Below are 24,184 nucleotides of genomic sequence, written 5' to 3'. Positions count from 1 at the left end.
CTAAATCTAAATTTGTCTAATTTAAAACCATGTGTGTATGTAGCTGTATATGTGTTTACTGTGTATATATTAACAATCGTTATTCAACAATGGTTCCTTGCAAACAAAGCTCAAGGTCATAATGGAAGGTCAAATGGCATTTATAATGTCTCTGAACAGATATATATTTTTCACCATTAATGAATAAGGACTATAAACATACGTAAGAAATTAATGAACTTTTTTTTTACCGTGCAGTACTGTATACTAAATTGACGAAGAAAATGGGAACCACTTTATGACGCGGAGGGATTTGTATCAATAAAAACCTGAGTGTGTGACTTGCGTAGACTGAGAGTAGACATTTGTTAATGTTGTGGCTTACCATAACATATAGCATCAAGCATTATAAATGAACCCAGTCATATTGGTGTTTCTGAGGCGTATGTTGTGTACTGAACTGAGAAAACTAGGGAGGCTCACATATGATGAGCCAACACCAGAGACCACGTGACTGTTGGTACCGTGTTACCCCTGGCTCGCTCCACCCCTCTCCTAGTGTGGTGGTGTTGTTCTTTGTCTTGTTGCAACTTGCAGTAGTGCTTATGCAATCACGATGTTGATGTATTCGTGTTGTTTTTTTATATACCTTTGTTATTGCTATTTATGTTCCGTACTTAATTCTAATGCTACTCTTATTTTCTATCCGTGTTTGTTGTTTGGCTGTTGTTGCTCTGTCGTGTTACATAAGAACATAAAAATATAAGGAGTCTGCAATAGGCCGGTTGGCCTGTGCACGGCAGCTCCTGTCGAGAGTTACTACCACTCTCTATCATCCATGAATCTATCTAGCCTCCATTTAAAACTTTCCAGCGTTCCAGCACTTACGACAAAGTTGCTAAGCTTGTTCCACTCGTCCACCACCCTATTTGTGAACCAGTTCCTTCCTATCTCCCTCCTAAACCTAAACTTATCCAACTTAAATCCGTTGCTACCAACAGTAGTAGGGAGGGACAGTAGAGGTGATGGCAGGGACTGGGAGAGGCAGTAGATTAGTGGCAGGGAGAGTCAGTATAGAGAGAGTATAGGGAGTGATAAGGTAGTGGCAGAGAGGGACAGTAAAGGTAGTCGCAGGGAGGGACAATAGAGGTAGTGGCAAGGAGAGACAGTAGATGTGACAAGGAAGAACAATAGAGGTAGTGACGGAGTCGTAACGCTACCACTATCAGCAGTCCGTATCAGTTATCGTCTGTTATCAGTATCTATCTAACTGTAGTGCTTCCCTCACTCTGCTACTCCACTCTCTCACTGCTTCCCTCACCCAGCCCGGCTACTCCACTCTCAGTGCTTCCCTCACCCTGCTATTCCATTCTCACAGTGTTTCCTTCACCCTGATACCACATAATTATACACTCATGTGGTCCATGGAACACCTTTCAGTCCCACATGGTCCATGTAACACCTCTCTGTACCACGTGGCACAAGGAACACCTTTCTACCACGTGGTCCACGGTACACCTTTCTGTACCACGATGTCCATGGAACAGTCAGTCAAATTCCCCATCTATGTGCCACTCCCAGGAGCATCTTAGCCAGACTTCATTCCCACCCTTTCCCTTCCTCAATCCCTCCCATCCCTAGTCTCCCGCCATACTCCTCTACTATAATGACTCTTTCAGATATTAAACGATCGGATGCAGTTGGAGATATTTCGCGTTAAAACAAAGCTTTAGAAAAGGATTAATATAAAATTAAAAGAATTGCAGTCACGTGGAGGGGGCTGTAGGGTCACAGTACGCAGTTATACTGGCATCATTTTTGTTTGTTGAGACGGTTAAATAGTTAGGTGACGGTAAAAAACGAGGACCTCATGCTTATTTCACTTGATTAATAAATATCGTAATGCTAAACTAACCTAACCGAAAAATCTAACCTCATCTAACCCCCTTATTTAATGTTTGGGTGCTTAATCTTCAGGTGAAATAAGTACTGTAGTGGTTCCTAAATTTCAAGAGACCCGAAAGAGTATTAAGATATTTTATGTTGGGAAGAAATGGTGAACGTGGTGGAGGGTGTTTGGCAATACTGGGATCCCTTCCCTCCACCCACCGGCCACGTCTCTCCCCACCACACCACACTCCCTTTAGCAGTCTGCATTATTCACCAAAGTAGACACCTACAGCTTCGCCCCCACCACACCACCAACCATTACTGGGCCCTCTCTCTTACCTTATTTTGGCTATGCAATGGTATGCAGAGAGAGACCGGAAACAATGAGAGATATCCTAACCGCTTCTCTCAAGGACACCTCACCAAACTCAGCCTGACTGTGACGTCAAGTTGTCAAGTGTCGGGATGTTTTTATAATTACATATTTGCGGACTTTATACGTTACACTGAGGGCAAGGATGTTACTGAACATACTACAGTATTTGGTAGAAAATTTTGTATAAAAGTTGTCATTATTATAAGTCTGACCATCATTTACTTAAACGCTTAAAACACATTTCTTGTGTGTCAATGTTTTATTAATAATAAATGAACACATATAAAACAAATTTGGGCTAGTTTATTAGGCTTTCCCTTGTTTATTGAAGTGAAATTGAAAATGTTAAAATTCGAAGATATTAACACCTACTGCTGTGCCCTCTTTGTTTACAAATCTATCAATCACTTGCTTGACAATTATTATTTCCAGTTCTGAAATAATCATAGATACAACTTAAGGCACCCAGAGCTACTAAGACCACCCCCAATGCGCTCCTCTCAGTCCCAGACCTCCATAAAATATCACAGTGTGAAGGTATGGAACAACTTACCCCCACCCATCCGAGCAAAGACTAAGCTCCCTTCCTTTAAATCATCTCTTAAAAAATATCTATTGTCTATGTATTAATATTTCTTGTAATACCTACTATATTTACAGTACCTGCTTTTATTGTACCATCAAAACCGTTTTATCGGAAATTATCATGTAAATAGGTAAGAAATTACCATTGCAATAAACATATTTGCCAGTAGACATAATCCTGACAGCCCTGTCCTCTTGCTCAACCTTAATACTGTACAGCCCATGTTGTACTGCTCCCCCATTAATTATACTTAATATTTTTCAATTTCACTTTCATTTATGTACATATTTATAATTTAAATAAAAACTAAACTAAACAAATAAAATAAATAAATAAACTAAATAGATATTGATGTGATAACCGAGGTAGCATTATGAGATGTTCTTATTACCACCATGCTATTGTACTATTCCAGATGTTACTAAATGTTACGTAATACTTCCTTGAGATAAATGTATAGTATATAGCAGGTGCCTACAGGAGAGCTCAGGTTCTCAACTGGCTCAGCCATGTTAAAATTGTTATTATTATCCACTCTGTATCTGTGTTTGTTTGGCTAAATAAACTGTTTCAATTCAATTCAATTGATTACAATGCTGACACTGCTTCACAACATTAGCTGACATTAGTCTTAGAACTTTAGAGTGCCATAAGCCGTGTGTCTACGGTAACTGAAGCGCACATTGAGCTACAATATTAGCCAATAAGCTAATTTTATTTTCATTTACACAAAACCACTAGACCAAAATAAAAGAGACTAATTCAAGCATTAGGGGTGGTGACAAGACCTTACTTGGCAACTAACGTCTTAACATTTAAAAAAAATAGTGATAGACGTATTCTTGAAGGCAAATCATAACATATAATATATGTTATTTAAAATTTGTTCTAAAGATGTACACATCTTATATATATATATATATATTATATATATATATATATATATATATATATATATATATATATATATATATATATATATATATATATATATATATATATATATATATATATATATATATATATATATATATATATATATAATCAACACCTCAACCCGCCAGGATTCGAACTCACGGCCCACGAGCCCATGACTGACCGGGGAACGCTAACCAATATAGCCCACGAGCCCATGACTGACCGGGGAACGCTAACCAATATATATATTGGTTAATTATATGAAAAATAAATCGGAAAATATGGATAGGAAGGGTGTTAAACAGGAAATCGATATGGGTACGTAGTGTAAACACTCTCAAACGGGTGAGAACGATGACAATGGGCCCACAGCCCCACACATCCTGGGTAAACACCGATCTGCGAGCTGATGTATTTTTTAATGAAAAATTAAAGCTTGATTTTGCTAATTGAGTATTTTCTCTGTTTTTCGAAGATATTTACAGTACTTGTTGGAGTTTCTGGAGCTTATTTTCCGTTGAAACATGCTCGGATTTTTTTTCCGTCTGACGGTACTAATCAAATGATAAAATTGTTACTGTAATACTTGTCAGTTGAAATTCCTTCTAGTAATGTGCAGCAATATTTTCAGGCTAGATATTAAGCTGTCAAGTTGTATATTATCGATTTATGGGCCTTCACGCTCTACTACACCGAATTTACTAGATTATCGCTTTAACTCTAAAATCCGTATGCTGCACCTCATCGCATTGTATAGTTCACCCTTTCTTTCAGAGAAAGTAACAATATATACGTAAATGTATAAATTGAAGCAAGAGGAGTCATATCGTATCCCCGCCAACGATCCTCGCCGGGTCCCCACGCCCCATCCCGCCATGATTCCCCCTTGGGCTGAATAGCCGGAGCATTTGAAGATGCCAAGTGTAAAATTTTACGCAATCAGATTAAAATAAATATCTTTATGGACTAATAAATAGCAAATTAGATAGCTATTTGTGATTTAAATCTTATTTGTGAATCTATAAAACAATTAAAAATCTAAGTGATAATATATATTTATATATTACTTAAAAGATATGGCAGAGACGCAAGAACTGTGGCTTGTGATTGGTGGGCGGCAGAGCACGTGTGACGTCAGTGACGAAGCGGGAAGCGGCGTCTGTGCGGCCATTCTTGAACTGCTCTCGGACGGTTTACACGTACGTCCTAGCTTGAGCTCATATATTGTGTTTTGTATTTTTGTGAGTCTACACAGTACCTACAGGTAAGCGGAATTCCACTGTTGTAATCACGTGAAGATTAGCTAGAGTTTTATTCAAGAAGTATAGTATTTGTCGGAGGTGAGAGGAACTATGCCGCTCCGGCATTGTTATTTGTAAGGTTTGGTGGAATTATAATTAATAAAAAGTGCAAGTGACCGCAACACAGTAAATACTGATATTAATATTATCTCGAATGGCGGAACATCCTATATACACGTATTTATTTGAGCTTAATGCGGAGATGAAATAAATACGGATGGATAAAGAGTGGGTGTTGACGAGAGCGTGAGGTGGGTCGCCGAGGATATGATGCCGGTAGCCTCTTGAGGTTGGGCCTGGGGGCCGTGTGGGGTTGTCCTGCCAGTGTCTTTTCTAATTATAACTTAATAACGTTAGTTGTTCAGCAGTTTATCGGCATACTTAACATGGATCGTCGTCGATAATTTGTAGTGGTCCGGTGAATACTATTGTATTTCTTAAAAGTAGTGACCGTTCAAGGAACGTTCTAGTTAACTATTGGTAGTGATGATATGAGTTTTGCATGTCGCACCATAGCTTGATGAGGTCTTAATAGTGTCGCACCATAGCTTGATGAGGTCTTAATAGTGTCGCGTGACCCTGAAGGTGGTGCGTATCCTATGAGGTGGGGGGGGGGGGCTTCACGGTAAAGCCAAGCCAAGCTTCTCCCTCCTACCCCACCCTGTCTCAACTACTGCACACATTCCTGTCTCTTGCTCCCCTCAAGGCCGTGAATCATTTGTCTCGGAAAACTTTAAAATCTTAATGATTTGTTGACGGCAGTAGACTAGTGTCGAGTGAGAGGTGGGAGGACGTGTGCCAAGTCTTCGAGGATGTCGGTATTTTGAAGCGCGGAGAGCTGTTATTTATTACTTCAAATATAACACTGGTAAACTGAATAAAGTAAACAAGTACACCTTTATTAACCTTTAACTACCCAACACCGTTTTTCACACGAAAAATATATTTTTTCGCTAGCTTGCCGTTTTAGATGATTCGGACAGTTATCTTTTGGGCAAATTACTTTTTATTTGTTTATTTTTATTTTTAGTTTGCTTAGGTCGATTTGGTTGGTTGGTTCCTTTGGGTTGAGAATAGGTTAGGTTGGTTACGTAAGAATATAAGGAGTCTGCAATAGGCCGGTTGGCCTGTGCATGGCAGCTCCTGTCGAGTTGGTGCCTCTGGTATGAGAATAGGTTATTTTTGGTGTACTCAAATCTGACCTTCATTTTTGTGTAAATTAATTACATATATATATATATTTATTTATTTTTTGCAAAAAAAAATAAAATTTTCGTCTTGACAAACTGCTGATTTGCACAAAACACCAAAAATAACCTATTCTCATACCAAATGAACCAACCAACCTAACCTAACTCTAAAAAAAAAGTGATTTGCCCCTAAGATAAATGTCCGAACCGTCTAAAACGGCAAGGAAACTAGCGAAAAAATATATTTTTCATGGGAAAAAATGTGTTGGATGGATAACGAATAATAACCAAGAAAACTGCTAAAATTCGTTTTTATAAGCAATGGGTATTCTGATATTTTACCACTCACTAGGATCCTTTTTTAGTTACCTGGTAGGAGTCGATTTCCTTCTATGGCAATAGTAGGTTAGGTTGCCCGGTTAATATTTGGGTATTATTTTGCTTTAGGTCATAGCACGCCCGAAAGTTATAAACGACTGAAACATTTAGATTTTGCTATTCTGAGCATTTTGAACCCCATATATACATGGCAGAAATGGATAATATCGACACAGTTGATTTGAATTGATTTTTATGTAGTTTTCAATTCGCATCACTGAGGGGATGTTTTCGGCGCGTCACTTATGCGTAATATTAACTGGCGTCATTCACTCGTGACCTATGATGGATAAGTTTAGGAGGGAGATAGGAAGAAACTGGTTCACAATAGGGTGGCAGACGAGTGGAACAAGCTTCGCAACCTTGTAAGTGCTGGGATGCTGGGAAGTTTTAAAGGGAGGCTAGATATTCAAGGACGATAGTGTGGTTGTAACTCGACAGGAGCTGCTGTGCACAGGCCAACCGGCCTATTGCAGACACCTTATATTTTTAGATGTCATCATGCATTTTTTTTTTTACCAATTGCATTTTATTTTTATTTTTCCAAAGGAATCTTCTTGACCAGTCTCAATGGCTGTAGTGGAGGTTTATTGTCGATTTTTATGAGAAAGGTGATCATTTTATCCATTTCAACATATCCCTGGTCCTTCCACTTCTTAGGTATTGTACTTTCGGATATGGCGCACCCCAAAGTTTTTAACTACCAAAACATTTAGGCTTGTTTAGGCCTACCGGGGGTCTGGGGGCAGAGCCCCCGGCTTGGGGTTAAGGTAGATGACTCGTTTTTGTTTTCTCCCCACAAAAAAAAAAGACTTCCCAGTAACGAGCAATTTTCGCCAAAAATGGTCAGGTTTGTTTAAAATACAGTGGAAAAACATTGGTCAACCCCTTGGGAGTCGTGTCCTAAAGTAAAGTTTGGGTATTATCTTAATAGGGATTAAATTTTTTTTACCAAACTTGTGTTAAGTAATTTCCGAGAACAGCACTACACAAGAATGGAGGAAACTGCAGCGGGCCTATTGGCCCATACTGGGCAGTCCCGTTTACACCCAACCCCTATTGCTCATATAAACATCCAACCTATGTTTGAAGCTTTTCAGCGTATTCGAGTTAATGATATTTGGTAACTTGTTCCATTCATCCACTACTCTTTCCAAACCAGTGCTTACCTTTTTCATGCCTAAATCTAAATTTGTCTAATTTAAAACCATTGTTATGAGTTCGCTCCTGGTTGGATAGTTTGAGTACCTTTGTAATGTCCCCTTTGTTTAGCCCTGACTTCCACTTATACACCTCTATCAGGTCGCCCCTCGCTCTACGTCTCGAGGGAGTGCAAATTAAGATGCTTTAACCTGTCTATACTCAAGGTTCCTAATGCCTGGTTTTAGTCTTGTCATTCTCCTCTGAATTCTTTCCAATGATTCTATATCCATTCTGTAATACGGTGACCAGAACTGAACTGCGTAATCCAGGTGTGGTCTCACAAGCGCAAGATACAGTTTTAGGATGACCTCGCTAGTCTTGTAACTAACACTCCTTTGTATGAACCCAAGCACTTTATTAGCCTTGTTACGAGCAAAAACACATTGTTTACTTGGCTTAAGGTTCCTACTTATCATTACTCCTAAATTTCTCTCCCAGTCGGATTTCTCTATGGCATCATTGTTCATCTGGTATCTGGTTTCCCTGTTTACATCTCCTATACCGAGTACTTTACATTTGTCCACATTGAATTTCATCTGCCATTTTTCAGACCATTCGAAAACACGTCTTATTTTAGTGTCATCAGTAGGTAGCACAGTAGTTAAATTTTGTTAATTTTACCCCCCCAGATATTCTTACACTTAAGTTCTGGTGCCCTTATTATAGAATGGATATCAATTCACTAGAGTCGGTGCAGCAAAGAATGACGAAAATGATTCCGGGACTTAGAAACCTTCCATATCAGCATAGGTTAAAGAAACTAAACTTGCATTCCCTAGAAAGACGAAGAGTGCGGGGAGATATGATAGAAGTATTCAAGTGGGTGAAAAGAATCAATAAAGGTGATATAGATAAAGTTCTTATAATATCCGAGCAGGATAGGACTCGGAGCAACGGATTCAAGTTGGATAAGTTTAGGTTTAGGAGGGAGATAGGAAGAAACTGGTTCACAAATAGGGTGGTGGATGAGTGGAACAAGCTTAGCAACTTTGTAGTAAGTGCTGGAATGCTGGAAAGTTTCAAAGGGAGACTGGATAGATTCATGGATGATAGAGAGTGGTAGTAACTCTCGACAGGAGCTGCCATGCACAGGCCAACCGGCCTACCGTATTGCAGACTCCTTATTTTCTTATGTTCTTATATTGTGACGATCATTATTTTATTAAAATTCGCCGGTGGGTCAGTCGTCAATAATTACCCGTGACATTACAATTTCTACATATTTTTTTACACGAAGAAATGGTTATTTCTAAGAACAGCACCTCCACCAGCTCTTGAGTCGAGCAATATTTTTTATGATGGTTTAGACAATTTGGTAATATTTGTACATAGGCTGTCCTCGGTTTTTGATACAAAAATATTTGTTTTTATATATATATATTATGAAGGTTTACTCAAATCTGACCTCTAGTTCTAGTGCAAATTAACTTAAAAAAAATAATTTGTAAAAATCACAAATTTGCACCAAAATGGCAGTCAGGTTTGAATAAAACACCAGAAAAAAGGCAAAAACAAGCTTACACTTACCATTTTTTCTTACCTGCTACTGTGGTGCAGGATATAGCCGAGTGATCTGGTGCAGTTATGGTTACAGACAAAAGAATTTCTCTTAAAAGTAAAAATGTCCACATGTAGGCCAGTCTTGATGTTGGTAGGACACCGTGATCATGTCTCATTTGGATTGCTGCACTTATTCTCATAAGCTCGCTGAATAACAACTAGATAAGGAGAGAATACTTGCCACATGCCATCGCAAGCCTTCAAAATTCGAAATTGCACGGTGGAAGGCAGCTTCAAATGCTAGGCCAGCCAGGTCGCATGACACGATACTTGAAGGTCATTGGTTGTCATGTCGTAAAGAGGAGAGGAGAAAAGTGACTGGCAACATGGCGAGTATAGAAAATTTTCTAGAAATTTAAGATACTCGGTTAATATTGATTTGCACAAGAAATGATATGAAGTTATGTTATGTTTTTTATAGTCTCTGCATCTGTAATGTTGAAAATTGGAAACCTGCAGGCAACCAGTGGACGAATATTAACCAACAATTTTAAGACATGATTCCATTGCAAAGTAATCCCCCGGATCCCCGGTATATTTTAAGTCGTTTGTGAGGGAAACATCATAGAAGAAACATAGTGGATACTTTGTCGGCAATGGATGATCAGCCAATCAGCGCACTCACGATAAAATATCCACTGCCTAGAAGTGTCTCAAAATTGTCTACCATCGGAAAAACATTGCTAAACTCGAGCCGTGGTTGGTCGAAAGAACAGGCAGTCCCCGACTTACGACGGGGTTAGGGACCCGAATCCTGGCCGTAAGTCGAAAATGCAAAAAATAATACATAGACAATCTAAAATGAAATGCAGTACCATGTACCTAAGAATGTCTGTGGGTAGTTTTAAGGCTACCTTAATTTTTTTGCGGCCGAGTCATTGTAAATATGTGTAGACACACACATACAGTACATACAATATAAGTAAAAGAACTTACTGTCTCTAAAAGGCAAACACACAAAGGGAGTATAAATTTCTTAGTACACAAGTAAAAATTCGTGGCCATCTTGAAAACCTAGCCACACCGATTTGGGGGGGGGGGGGCTGTGTGTATATACAGTATAAGCAAAGGCACTGGATGCCTGTCAGCAATTCGGCATCTGCTGGGGCTACGAAAAAATGCCATAAGATGTTTTAATGGGTGGGTTTTACGGAAGTGATGGAAATTTTGTATTTTTTTTTTCTGTATTGGCTATTTTACAAAGCGAGGCACTCTTGTGTTAACCATATTGAAGGGAAATAAAAACCTGTTCCCGTATGAATGTTTTCATATCATTCCTTGACCATATTTTTTGGCAAATATTCGTTTAATGGCTGTAGCTCCTTTGTTGTTTTTAATTTTTATTTATTTATTTAGGTGTTACGGTACTTGTTTCCTTGTGGTTATCAGCATATACCTGGATCACGCGCACCTACAGTGATTTACTTGCATATATATATATATATATATATATATAAATATATATATATATATATATATATATATATATATATATATATATATATATATATATATATATATATATATATATATATATATATATATATATATATATATATATATATTATCTTTATTATATATATATATATATTTATATTATATATATATATATATATATATATATATATATATATATATATATATATATATATATATACTTACAGGTATTTTTATATATATATATATATATATATATATATATATATATATATATATATTTCTTTATTTATTTATTTATTTATTTATTAAACAGAAACTACTTACAGGTATTTTTATATCTGGTACCAATGAAAGCAACTTTGTTGAAGCTTCATGGTGTAATTTTTTATTTTATTTTTGTGGATGTTAGAATATGCTCAGTGAATGAGTCGGCTGTAAACAGACGACATGCGGTGACTGCAGATTTACGTGAACTTGCTTTCTCAGTTAATATCCATTTATGACAAGTGGTATTAGAGAATGTTGTTTCTATTAACAAGATATAACTAATTGTAAACACATTTTTTCTAACCGTGTTGTGGCTGAAACCAATACCAAAAATTCTCCAAATTTCAGCCTAACCAAACCTAACCTAGAAAAAAAAATAAAACCTTGCCACAGCCTTTAAACGAATACTGTACTAACTATTTAGCGATAAAAAACAAAGAAACATGCAGACAATGTTTGAAAAGGGGAACCCCTACCACAAAGGTCAACACACACACACACATACATACATACATATGTGTATATATATATATATATATACATATACATACATATGTGTATATATATATATATATATATATATATATATATATATATATATATATATATATATATATATATATATATATATATATATATATATATATATATATATATATATATATATATATATAAAGTAGATTTAAAATTATGGCATTTTAGAAGGGTAATTATGTGGTCTCGGTTTGCTAAAAATGTGGTGGTTTTCCTCATGTCTGAAAAACAACTGGCTAAAACAATTTACAGCCCAGTATGAGCAGCAAAACTTAAGAATGTAACAGTGGAGGAAACGGCAGTTGGCTTATTGGCCTTGTTTACATAAACCTGTAGTTAATTTATAGTAGAGGACGTAACTATTTTATACCCGATTTTCCCCCCAATGATTGTTGTGGTGATCCGCATGATTTCATCCTTTGTTTTTATTGCAAATTACTGAGCTTATTTATTCTTGAACATCGGCTAATGGCTATGGAGCCAGTTGCTAACCCTTGCATAATCAGCGCAATATATCTGATTTGTTGCTAACCCTTGCTCAGTGAGCGGGGCCTTATTCAGTGCAATAAATTTTCACAACAAAAGTATTCTTACCTTGAAATTTGTTCAGACAGTGGAGGGTATAAACTTGCAGCTTGTCTGAAGAAGAATAGATACCTTGTATTTGGAACTGTTTTAAATGTTCTTTTCTGATGCCAGCCAATGTGTTCACAAAGTTCTTGGAATGATTAGTGATTTTATGGTGATATTCCATTCTCAATTAAACTTGTAAGCGGCTCGCTCATAACTGTGCACGAGGGAAACCCCTCTTGGTGTACTTTTCGCATAAGGGTATCAGAGTTGCAGTGTCTCTTGTCAAGTAACGGCATCCTAAATTTCTTCCTTGGCATGGATGCATACCACCGAAGACCTAGACTGCTCAACTATTAACCTCGGTTATATTTACGTTTTCTGAGTTTAGATTTGTCCAGAATCGATTGTCCAGTCAACACTGTATAACCATGTGGCAGTAGCATCTCCAATGTACATTGTTGTTTGTTGATAACTGAAGATTTGGAGAATGGAGCAAGGATTCCAGTGTTTTTGCAGCCAATGGCTAACAAAACAATACTATTTTCCATTGTTCAAAATGACAATAAACCTGTATTGTATGACACAGTATACCACTAGGTTCTGCATTTCTTTGCTACTACAACAGTTGTACTACATTACCCCAAGTGCTTGTCCTCGTGATGATGGCACTCTTTCACAAAGTGGACACTACTCTTGACGGAAAAATTCCATTTGCATGTATTGTTCCCATAAAATTTGGCTCTAGCTTCCCACTCGCCAGTGGCACATCATACGAACACAGCAGCCATGGCCACACTTTTTTTAATTTCAAAAAAGGATTTTCAACCCCCAAATCCTACATCCACCTTTTTTTAATCGGCTAGGCAAGCCTGCAATGCAGTAATGCATTATTATACATAAACCAAAGAACATGCCATTTCTTACTACCAAGTAGAATTCTGGTAATTTTCAGATTTTTGACCAAATATTTTGGTTATTGGTAAAATGGAAGAAATGTGTAACAGAAGAAATTCGTCTTATTTCTGAAACTCATTAAATGCACCCCACCCCCTTTATTAAAATGTCCTCTACTATTAATTTACCGTGTTTACACCCAAACCTTCAAACCTTATCACTCGCATATCTATCCAACCTATATTTGAAGCTTCATAAGTGAGTTTTGCATTAATGGGCGTTTGGTAATTTGTTTCACTACAAAACTAACCAATGTTTACTTATCTTGTGTCTAAATCTAAATTTGTCGAATTTGAAACCATTTATACACTTAAAACCGTATCTCCCCTGACTGCATCTCATGAGAATGCAACTTCAGAAATTTTTAATGTGCACTACTCAAGGTTTTTAATGCCTGGGATTTGTCTTGTCGTCTTCTGTTTGCTTTCTAGGGAATCTCTTCTATAGTGCTGTACGTGCAAGATAAAGTTTAATGAGAATCTTGCTTGTCCTATCACACTCCTTGATATGAACCCAATTACCTTGTTAGCATTGAGCAGGTATTCCATTATACCTGAGAGAATGTGTGGCAAGGCGTGGAGGAAACTGACTGATCGCCCCGAAAGTGATACTGTTCGAGAGCCCACACGGGCAACACAGCCGACTCACTTCATCCAGTGGAAGGCCTTACTAGATGAAGCAAATACCCTGTACTGTACTGGCACAAAATTATTCTGCTAAAAGGAATTCTGTTGTCAGGAATGATTACTGTATATTAATGTCTTTTACATTTTGATATTCACCCTCTGGTACAGTCAGACCATAATTACTTTCAAGATGCACTTCATTGACGAACTAGTAGTATGGCTTGTAAAGCGTGTAGCATAGTACCCGTGGAACTTGATCAAAGCTATTGATTTGACAGGGTTAAATTTGTTTAATTTAAGAACTTTTACTTGGTGAATCACCTTAACAAAAATATATATTAGCAATTTTTTCATGAAAATCTTGATATTTTTAGGGCTTCATAATGTTGCCATTCCTCTGAGTTTTATCATCCAGTCCAGGCTTGAAATGCCAAATTATAACTAGGTTCATTTGGCATAAAGGGAAATATTTCCACAGCCTCAAATCAGGCTATTTAATTCAGGGGGCAAGGTACACTGAGGGTTCTCATAATGAAGCTTATCATTCAATTTTTCTGTTCTGGTAGTAATGAAATATTTGTGGATGTATTACAGTGTTAAAGGAATAAAGCTTTGTTGTTTTTTATTTTCAGCATTCATAATGCCTCCCAAGACAAAGATTTTCGTGGGCAAACTGCCTCCAACATGCAAGGACTTTGAGCTACGCAAGTTGTTTGAAAGGTTCGGTGAAGTTACAGAATGTTCCATCCTTGGAAATTATGCATTTGTTCACATGAAGACAGAAGAACAGGCAGCAACAGCTATCAGGAATCTTAATAACTGGGATATGAATGGCTTTAAAATTAGTGTAGAGGTAAGGTGAACTAATTTAAGAAAAAATTAGTTTGTTTGCCCAAGATATCACTGGCTAACCTTCTAGTAAAGTTTTGTTTTGCAGTTCATTAGTTAATAATACAATCAGCGAAGTGGAATTAATGAAAGTATATTATGAGGTTGAATTAGAGCATAATTTATTCCTTTCTACCTATGGCTCGGGCATAATGGTTGATTTTATTGCCGTCTGCCTATCATTATTTTACACAAGAACAAAAATCTTGCAAATATTTATTGGTTCACTTGCATTTGATAATCTCTTATTTTATTTTTTACAATAATTAGTTTTATTTGTTTATTTTTATGTATTTATTTTTGAACAGCAATCAACTGGAGAAAAGCGTGCAGGAGGAATGGGTGGTATGGGAGGTCGTGGAGGTATGGGTGGTGGTTTCCGTGGACGTGGAGGTCCCATGAGAGGACGGGGCATGGGCCGACCAGGTCCTTATGACCGGAGACCACCCATGGGTGATCGTTATGGACCACCACCCCCAGGCCCACCCCCAGCACCTCCCATGAGAAATGGTTATTATGATGATTATGAACGCCGTGATCGCCGTCCCCTTCCACCAGCAGGAGCCCTAGACCGCCGACCACCACCACCAATGCCAAGAGAGCCAGCATACAGGGACCCATATGATCGCTATGATTCTTATGACCGCATGCCTCCTCCACCCATGGGCCGCCGCACGCCGCCACCAATGGACCGACGACCTCCTCCCATGGGATATGACCGCAGGGACGACCCATATGGAGATATGTATGGACCAAGGCCAGAGTATGTTCACCCTCCCCCATCAAAACCCCCTTTATAATCATGAAAATTTAATGTTTGCATGACCCCTTCCTTCCAAGTTGAGTGCATAAAATGTGTGGGCTAAGAGGATTGGGTTAATTATTTAGGGATTGTGGAAGAGGTGGATCACTAAGGAATTTGTTGTTGGAAGATTATTGCCCCACCACCAGCCTTTCCTGCCACATCCACACCTGTAGTTTGGATTACAAGAACCTAAATTTTAGTTCAAACCTTTATTGACCCCTCTCCCTCCCCCCGTTTTTTGTAACCAGGCAATGCATGAAATGGAAGTATTATGTTGTATGTGCATTATATGTTAGATATGTGTAGGTATGTCATGGGTCATTTTTGGAACAGGTAGCATTATCATTGTTCTTGCCATTGAAACCTTCATTTTCAAAGCATAAAGTAGGTGTTTGAAATGTCATGGTTGTTTGGGTGTAACTGCAAAAATTAGCCCAGGTTTTTTATTTTGTCTTGTTTTTTGTGTAGTGTTTTTAGAGCATGCATCCCATTTTGGCTCGCTCTTGTTACTGATTGTTTCAAGTCTGATGCTGCCATTTGATTTGTAGTCTTTCCAACTTTTACAAGCAGTGGTGTTTTATCTACTATTGCTTCAGTTTTTACTGCTGGGTTGTCATCACTATTAATAGTGATTAGGAGTGCCTTTATACCCACTCCACCCTTTATTTCTTAAGATGCTGGAATGGTTCTTCTTAGCAGAGCAATGTTAGCCTTCAGGTCAGTTTTCACTGGTTAGGCAATGAGAAGGCTTGCAAGGTGGCCAGGGCTGCTGCATTTTGTCCAGCCCTTTATTCAACCACTCCCATATTGGGATATGCATTGCCTGATAATATTGTTTGTATGCCTCAGAGATTTGAGATTGGCTAGTTTAGGCTGACATGGTGCCTGATGGCTTCAGAGCTCCACTCATTGTGGTGATTGCCTGGTCAAAGCCTGGTCAAATGTTCTATCAGGGGACCTGTGAGGCTGCATCTCTAGGTTTCTGTGATGGGATGGTAACTAGTGCCTATCCTTTTTCTTGGATCAGCTGTCCCTTTTCCATATTTAAGTTTATCAAGGAGACTGGCTGCCTTCAGCATATACTGTACTGTATATTGGTTAGTTACATCTATGTATACAAGTTAAAAAAAATATATATAACTATCATTGCATTAATTTTAAATAGAAGTCCCTCTTTGTCATAGCATGGCAAGTTGCTGACACCCTGGTTTGATTGTCATGTTGCTGCTAAATAGTTGCTAGAGGGAAAGTAAATGCATCTAGTACAGTGGCTCGTGACTTTTAATTTCAAGGTTCATCATTTTAATTACCTTTCAAGATGCAATTAAATAAACTTGGTTCACAAGTATTATAACTAGAAGTTCATTAATTTTGTATTTCATCTAGAACTAATGAGAGGGTTAGCACTGCTTTTTAAGCATTTGAATACTTCAAATAAGGTTTTCACCAAAATCTTATATTCGGTAATGTTGCATTGGTAGCTATAGTAGTTAATCTCAACTAACGAGCTTCCATCAGTATTGTAGTGGTTTGTTTTTGCTGTTTAATGACATATAAACTACAGTCCTCATTAACTTCAGTGTCTTAAGGATTGCATTGGGCTTTATAAGATATGTAAACCCCCAAAGATGTTTCTCTATAGAAACTCTTGAATTTTAATGTTCCAGCACAATACAGCATATTGATAATTTGCTTGTTGGTGTTTTGTGATTTAGTTTGTTAAGTTGCTTTTTCTTAATTGTAGGCGTGACATCTATGGTGGTGGAAGGGACATGTTCCCCCCTCGTGGCCGATCTCCACCCCGCCGTAGTCCTCCACGCCGGTAAGTAACCCAGTTTATTAAGTATTTGTCAATATTATGAAACACTGTTCATATGTGGGTATAAATTAATTCTTTCTTGTGTATTGCAGTGTTTAAATTAAGGAACAATCGCTAGCTATTTTGATTTGTCGATAAGTAATCGAAGGATAAAGGTAAATGTTGCGATGATTATTAATTTTTTTTATCTTGTTTTTCGCTTTTCTTTAAAATAGTGTTCTTGATTATATAATCGAATTTATAGCTTGCGATTTTCTTAATAACTTTTTATCCATGACAGCTTGTTATGAGCCCGAAAGTGATTTGAATATTTTCATGTTCTCTTGTAGCTACCCCGGTCCTCCCCGTGACATGCCCCCCCGACGCTTTTAGATGCGAAGTAGAGGCTGACAGCGACGTGTGCATGCACCGATAATCAGATCTTGGTGGCAGATGCATTCTGAGTTAATATCATGAATACAGTAATTCTTTCCAAGGATTAGACGACTGAAGTCTTGATTCATGAATGCGTAACTTCATTGAACATTTGAACAAACCTGAAGACTTTAAGTTTTTTATAAAGTCGATATTGTTTAATTTTAAGTGTACTGCGTACCAATAAATCTTATTTTTAAGGAAATATTTCAATGTTTTTTCAATAATTCCTTGCGATCTGAAAGTGTACAACCACCACCAACTCGAACAAATCACCAAGAACTCTGATTAAAGCCAAATCAAAAATATGGAGGAGTCCAGCGACAGGTAACCAGGTAAGAACCAATATTCACATGAGGCGATCTTTTAGTTGTCATTTGCTTCAGTATCCTTGCCTCATCCGTCTGTAGTTCACTGTAGGACCTAGACATGTCCTGGGCCAGATGCTGTTCGACCTACTTCCATCCCCCACTGTTCACAAGCATCGTAAGCGACCAGACTTGTGACGACGATGTGACCGCGTGCTAGAGGCCCGAGGCAGCGCCGGTCGGCGACATCTCTTGCAGGTGGAGCGTGTGAGCATGAACGAGATGTGAATCAGGCGTAAGAGTGCCCGGACTTGCTCTTGGACTCTCTCACACGACTGACTCACATTCGTCTGTCAGTGCGATTGGCAGGTTAGCTGTTAATGGGCAACTAAGGGAGGCGGTGCCCTAACCAACGTCTGTTGACTCTTGCATGTACTACCTCACTTAAATAGGTTATACTTTTAGGATTAAGTACAGTCTCAGTGACTTGAGTATGCTCTTCTGTGAGTACATCATCTTAAGCTTTACACTTAATCCATCGCATCACTTGAGATACCTATCTTTACTGTCTTAAGAACCACATTGCCATCACTCGACTTCTCTCTGGCAAGATTTACCGACTGTGTACCTGTCTAATAACTTAAGCAAAGCAGTGCCTAGCTTAATGACAGTTTGCGGTGGTAATTTCAACGCCTTTTGATACTCTCATCATGTACTCACTTATATATTTATATGCTTGGATTTTGTCCTCTTAAGTCGTATCTATCAAAACTTAAACGTATTAGTTTAACTTAGTGGAATACAATCTGTTAGGATTTTGTTTACGCTCCTTTAGTATTTTATCGTACTTTCAAAGACACGAAACTTGCTTTTCGATTGCTCCCCTTTAATACTGTACTTATATTGTTTTAAACGTTCAGTAAGTTTCCCTGCCCTTAAGAAGCCTAGGCTACCCCTAGATTATCGCGATTCTTCGCATCGACTTCAGAAAGTTAAAGTTCTTGCGCTAGTTCAGATTTTAGCATCCCCCTTTACTACATTTCATGCATGAAATTAATCTTATCCTTTTTACTAGGTACAACTGGGAATTGGGTGACCAGTGAGGTTTGATCCTCATATAGTGGAGAAGTTGAGGCTGTGATGTCACAGCAAAAATGGTTTGATGGAACATTCCTATGCCGATCTAAATGCTGGGTCCAGCGTCCTGACCTGTTGGCATTTGCCGAGGTTACCTGAATGGTATGTATTGCATGTATTTACATTTCTTTTGTCTGATAGAAATTTTATGGAAGGTAATGTGTTACTTGAAATTTTATGAGATGGTTCCATTTTTTGTGGAACCGATTAGAATATTGGGACTTTTCCATTATACCCCTGCAAAATTTGTAAGATTTAGGTTTTTTTTTCAACAAACCTAACCCAGTTTTTTAGGTGGTTGGTAAAAAAAATTAAATAAATTTGTTGGCATTTGACTTATTTTGGTGCCATTACCCGCGATCTGGCTTTTCTCATATCTGACCAGAGCTAGCTCTTAACTCATTCACATTTGGTTTTAAGAGAGGTATCAGTTACAAGTTTTCAAAGGACCTTTCAGGGTTGCCACTGGTCAGTAAATAAAACCCTAAAAGGGGATAGCGATAAAGATTAAATGAAAGCAAGTGGTGCATTAAACAGTAAGCAAATGAAGGCCTTCGAGAAAACAAGCGGAGGCAAATAAAATGAGTATTACAGTACTTGGGTGGCAACCCATTTGCAAGATGTACTAAACAATTTTTATTATTTTTTAATCATATAATATGAAATATTGTTTGTTTAAATATTTTTGGAAGTCAAATGTCTTGTCATAAACTCAATTTAAACTAATGGAAATTTAATGTGTAGAAGTTTGGTGTATTAAATTTTCAATACTGTACTGTACTCTCAAATCCCTATTTAATGTTATAGAAATAAATCCAATCACCTATCCCCTTTTATATCTTTTTCTGTGTTGATGGTCGGGAAATGCCACTCATGGAATAACTTAAACGTTATTTACCTTAATTTGTCCCAACATGAAATGATTCAATAAAAATCTCATAAGTACATTATTCATTTAAAGTGGAATTTGAAAATAGCATAGCCGAAAATCACTATGTAAATAAGGATATTGAACGGACAGGTTGCCTTTCAACCCTGCCATGTGGGAAGTAAACCCATTGATAATGCCAATTGCAGGGGGCGCCGGTGGGTAGAACGGTACCGCTCTTGCCTCGCAAGCAAGATGTCACGGGTTTGATTCCCGGGCCGGTGGAAAGTTGTTCGGACACACTTCCCAGCCTCCCTTGGTCCCTGTTCACCTAGCAGCAAAGTAGGTACCTGCTGTAAATCGAAAGTTGCGAATTCATATTCAGGGACAAGTTGTTGGAGCTTCCAATAACTTGCTTAGACATAAACCATCGACTCTTCAGGCTTCTATGTCCTTAACTCATGAGACATAAAGGTAAGCATGAACTTAACATGCTTACCTGTTGGGCACTGTAAACGCTTCTGTACTTAACACAAGGATGTATGGGGGGTGCCCAATAAAAAAAAAATGCCAATTACAGGCTGTCATTTTTTATGTTTCGGAAATTGTTAATGAGTTAAATTTCTTGTTCCAGATAGATGGGAGTTGCTGATGGTGTTGCTATGTACATTTTTAAATAAAGTTTCATAAATACCATTGTTTCACAATTACCTTGTAAATTGTCTGGTTGTGCATGTACTGTATGCATTTTATGGGACTTGCTTTCACCTTTTACTGTTGCTTCCTATTGGTTACAATTGAGCAAATTGCATTGGTTAGGTCTTCACTGAAAGATGTACAGTGGGAGTACAACTGAAAGCTCAAATTATTTTTTGAAAATTTGGTTTTCTGACGTTTACATAACAATATTGTACTATCCTAATTGTTGCCATGAAATGTGCTCAGAGGAAGTAAAATTACATAAGTATTTTGGGCGCACCAATGCTTTTCAAATCTTTGGGCCCCTGAAATGATTGAGTTATCCAAATTTTTTTTAAGCTGTAAACAAAAAAATCTCATGGTGAGGTGGAATCCTGAATATATTTCGATTCTCAGGTCAGGTAAGTTTTTAATTGCAAAGACCGAAAAAGAGTTCTTTACGGAAGTGATGCAAGAGTATTGAGAATGACACTGTCTGGTGTTTACAACAAGAGAATTGTTTTGGTTAAAAGTCCAAATAAAGGGGTGAATGAGCTAACGTACAAGTGATTTTTGGGTAGATAAGTGTTTGAATGAGGAGGTAATCATTGAGTGAAGAGTTTGGCAACAAAGAGAGGAATTTGGTAGAAAACAGAAATAAGTTGTAATAAGGAAGGGGGTGAAGAAAAACCTTAAGAAAAGTATACCAATTTGACCGAAATGGTAAAAAGGATGTCAGGGATTCACACAAATTTTGTAGGAAAATATGATCAAAATATAATACGGGTGCTCCTTTACTTAAGAACGTTCAACTTACAAACTTTCAGAGAGACATCATCACTGAGGGGGGGTTACCTGCCAGAACAAGTGTTTAATTGTGGATGAGTGGATTATTTTGAAGAAAATTTTGGGTAGAGCAATCGTTACCTAAGAGGAGAAGAGTGAGCCAGGTTTTAGGCTGTATTAAAGGGTATAGCTGTACTAAATATCCATCATTGAATTTTTTACAATATGCTTGGTATCTACAAGAGTAAAGTTGGACTTACAAACAAGTCTCAGTAACATAACTCGTTCGTAAGTAGAGGAGCACCTGATACAATGTCTGTGTGTGTGTGTGGAATAAAGGTATTTCCAATTGAACTTGGTTTCCTCCATTTTCTCTGCCCTCATGGAAAAGTAAGTCCCAAAGACTTGACTGCTTGTTAAAGTGTTGACAGCACTGTATAATCCTTCAAATGGTGGTTAGCCTAGCCATGCTACCCAACATCAAAGTTGGGTAGTGCATTTATCCTGTTCAAATGTTTGTTGGTTTAATTCTGGGGCATTCTCAATCCAAACAACTTTTGTTTGTGTTTAACTTGAGAAGATTGGGAAGTGAGAGTATGGTTAGGCATACCACCAATTGAAGCCTTAGTGTTGTGTCGACACTAACAAGCAGTCAAGTCTATGGGACTTGCTTTTTAATGAGGGAAAAAGAGACAAAAGGGAGGAACCTGAAAATACTGGTGGAAATGCCTTTGGGCGATGTTACGTTGTGCATAACATTGGGATTATTAGATACACTGTGCAACAAAATATTGTCAAGGGGGGGGTTGTGTGTGCCTTAATTCAGTGTGGAGCAATCATAAGTCCTATGCATGGTGATCCAATCTAAAGTACTGTATTATCCACCCTCTACACACCACAGTGGGCTTTTGTTTTGCTGGGGCTTCACCCAAGGCTGATTATATATGTACAGTCTCAAAAAAGTATCTGAAAAATATTGTTCAAGACAATATGACACATTGGATGTATGTTTTGGGGAAATGGTAGAGGAACAGACATGGGTTCAATTGTTCATTTTGACATCCATCGGACTCCACATTTCAGGTACTCTTGAGCGACTCCCATCTTGGGAGAAGCTGTAGGTCTGCCCTGCTGTTAATAATTGATTTACTGTATATTCAAATTGTTGTCTGACATACACATGCAGTGTGAACATTAACATATTTTTGTCATTTTGGGGGGGGGGTAATTATAAAGTAAAGTAGATTTGAGAATTTAGTTCACAATTTCAGATGTGTAGTTGGTGTACATCCTTGGTGCAACCAGTTAGGTGGGGTGTGGTACAAATTGCCTAGACTGTACTGTGCATACTATGTGGAAGATAGTTCAGGCAGTGGCATGTATTCCTCAGAAGCAAGGTTAGAATTGCTTACCCTATAAAATTTCTTCCCTTCAAAATTAAAATACTGTATTTGTTTAGGTAATGTATTATTTAAGTTGTCATTTTTTTTATTTTAACCCTTAGACCCCGGGTGATTTCCAGAACGTATGCCTGGGTTTACTTGTTCATGGTGGACCTGTCTAATATGATGTTGTCCACTGCCATGCGACCTCAAATACCAGTTCCTACACCTGGTGGTAGCCTTTCAACTCTGCATTGGCCCTGGCAAGCAATCATACAATTTATTTTTCATAATCTGATCTTTCCCTGGCACTGGTTCAAACCTTGTCTCTATGACTTTCAGTTTGTTTCATTTGTTCTACACATCTCCCTGGATCGTCCTCTAAATGATATTCCTCTCTAAAAAAAATCTGCCCATGCATTCCTCTGGGTACACTGGCCCGTGCTGAACTTCAAAGTTTGCTTAAGGTTGTTCCAATTCCACATCCCACTGCTATTCCGTTCCTCCTGAATCATCTCATCTACTGGACTCCCCATTCTGCTAAGAGCCGCCTCTACCTGATGGTCATCCTTAAGTAGCCACTCTACCTGCCTACAAAATGTAAAAACGTTGATCCCAGAAGTCAACCCCGTTATATTCCAATGATAACATTCTAACATAATTAAGGCTGAAAAGAGATGATTGCCTATCGCTTCCTTCGATATAATCCGTTAGTTTGGGATGAACCCCTGGATCAACCTTAAGGCTACCTGTGAAGCCCCCTAATTGTGGTATAGGGTGGAAACTTTCTGCCTATGGGGCTGTTGGGGTTGTGTCATTTCCTGCAACTGACTCTTGATCCGTGTCTAGGTTACTTCCATGCCAGCGGTCTTGTTGCAGGTCCCTAATTTGCTTCTGCAATTCCTTAGCTCTAACTGTTGACTGGTGATGACTGACATAGTCTGCTCAAACCTCTGCCAATGTGTCACTAACTGGTACTTTCCTGTTCAACTGGCTTATCCACTTTGTCCTAAAAATACTACAACTCGACCAAGGAAAAATACGAACCACTTAACACAACTATACAGTACTCCTGTATTACTACGACCTGAATTGACCAATGGCACAATACAACACTATGCAACACCTTAACATGGCACCAAAAATTGTAACTCCCATCAACCAGAGACCAATTGTTCTATGGCATTCCATAGGTGAACCACCTAACGAACATCAGAGGTGAGCCACTTGAGACACTCCTCATGACACAGTATGGACTCCCTTACTTCAATGCCACGAAGGTTAATCCATAACTTCTGTAATAGTTGTTGCAGTGCGTGGTACT

At 38.1% G+C, this 24,184-nt stretch overlaps 1 protein-coding gene across 6 annotated transcripts; it reads left to right on the top strand.

Annotated features, from left to right (window-relative positions):
• The first annotated feature begins 4,837 nt into the window (after positions 1-4,837).
• LOC121870957 (RNA-binding protein lark-like) lies at positions 4,838-20,707 on the top strand. 6 transcript variants are annotated; one of them, XR_006089803.1, is made up of 6 exons: positions 4,872-5,013; positions 14,408-14,628; positions 14,972-15,408; positions 17,213-17,290; positions 19,085-19,248; positions 20,649-20,707. XR_006089803.1 is itself a non-coding variant. In XM_042372938.1 (5 exons), the coding sequence occupies exons 2-5, from the start codon at positions 14,416-14,418 to the stop codon at positions 17,657-17,659; spliced, it is 789 nt and encodes a 262-aa protein (XP_042228872.1). In that variant the 5' UTR covers positions 4,838-4,948; positions 14,408-14,415; the 3' UTR covers positions 17,660-17,914. The 6 variants fall into 6 exon arrangements, 3 of the variants coding, with proteins under 3 accessions (XP_042228872.1, XP_042228874.1, XP_042228871.1); XR_006089802.1 differs by having other exon boundaries at positions 14,972-15,426; positions 20,653-20,707; XR_006089801.1 differs by having other exon boundaries at positions 14,972-15,426.
• The last annotated feature ends 3,477 nt before the right edge of the window (positions 20,708-24,184 follow it).

The sequence above is a fragment of the Homarus americanus genome, unplaced genomic scaffold (genome assembly GCF_018991925.1).
Source record: "Homarus americanus isolate GMGI-L3 unplaced genomic scaffold, GMGI_Hamer_2.0 scaffold52512, whole genome shotgun sequence".
In the NCBI taxonomy this organism is placed as follows: Eukaryota; Metazoa; Arthropoda; class Malacostraca; order Decapoda; family Nephropidae; genus Homarus; species Homarus americanus.
Note: the sequence above shows the minus strand (reverse complement) of the source record. Positions and strands in the feature narration are given on the sequence as shown.

Excerpts from the sequence above, each read along its gene's own strand:
- LOC121870957 (XM_042372938.1), top strand. The coding sequence starts at position 14,416 with ATGCCTCCCAAGACAAAGATTTTCGTGGGCAAACTGCCTCCAACATGC. Across the intron at positions 15,427-17,212 it reads ATGTATGGACCAAGGCCAGA|GCGTGACATCTATGGTGGTG; the intron begins GTATGTTCACCC and ends TCTTAATTGTAG. Across the intron at positions 17,291-17,616 it reads CGCCGTAGTCCTCCACGCCG|CTACCCCGGTCCTCCCCGTG; the intron begins GTAAGTAACCCA and ends GTTCTCTTGTAG.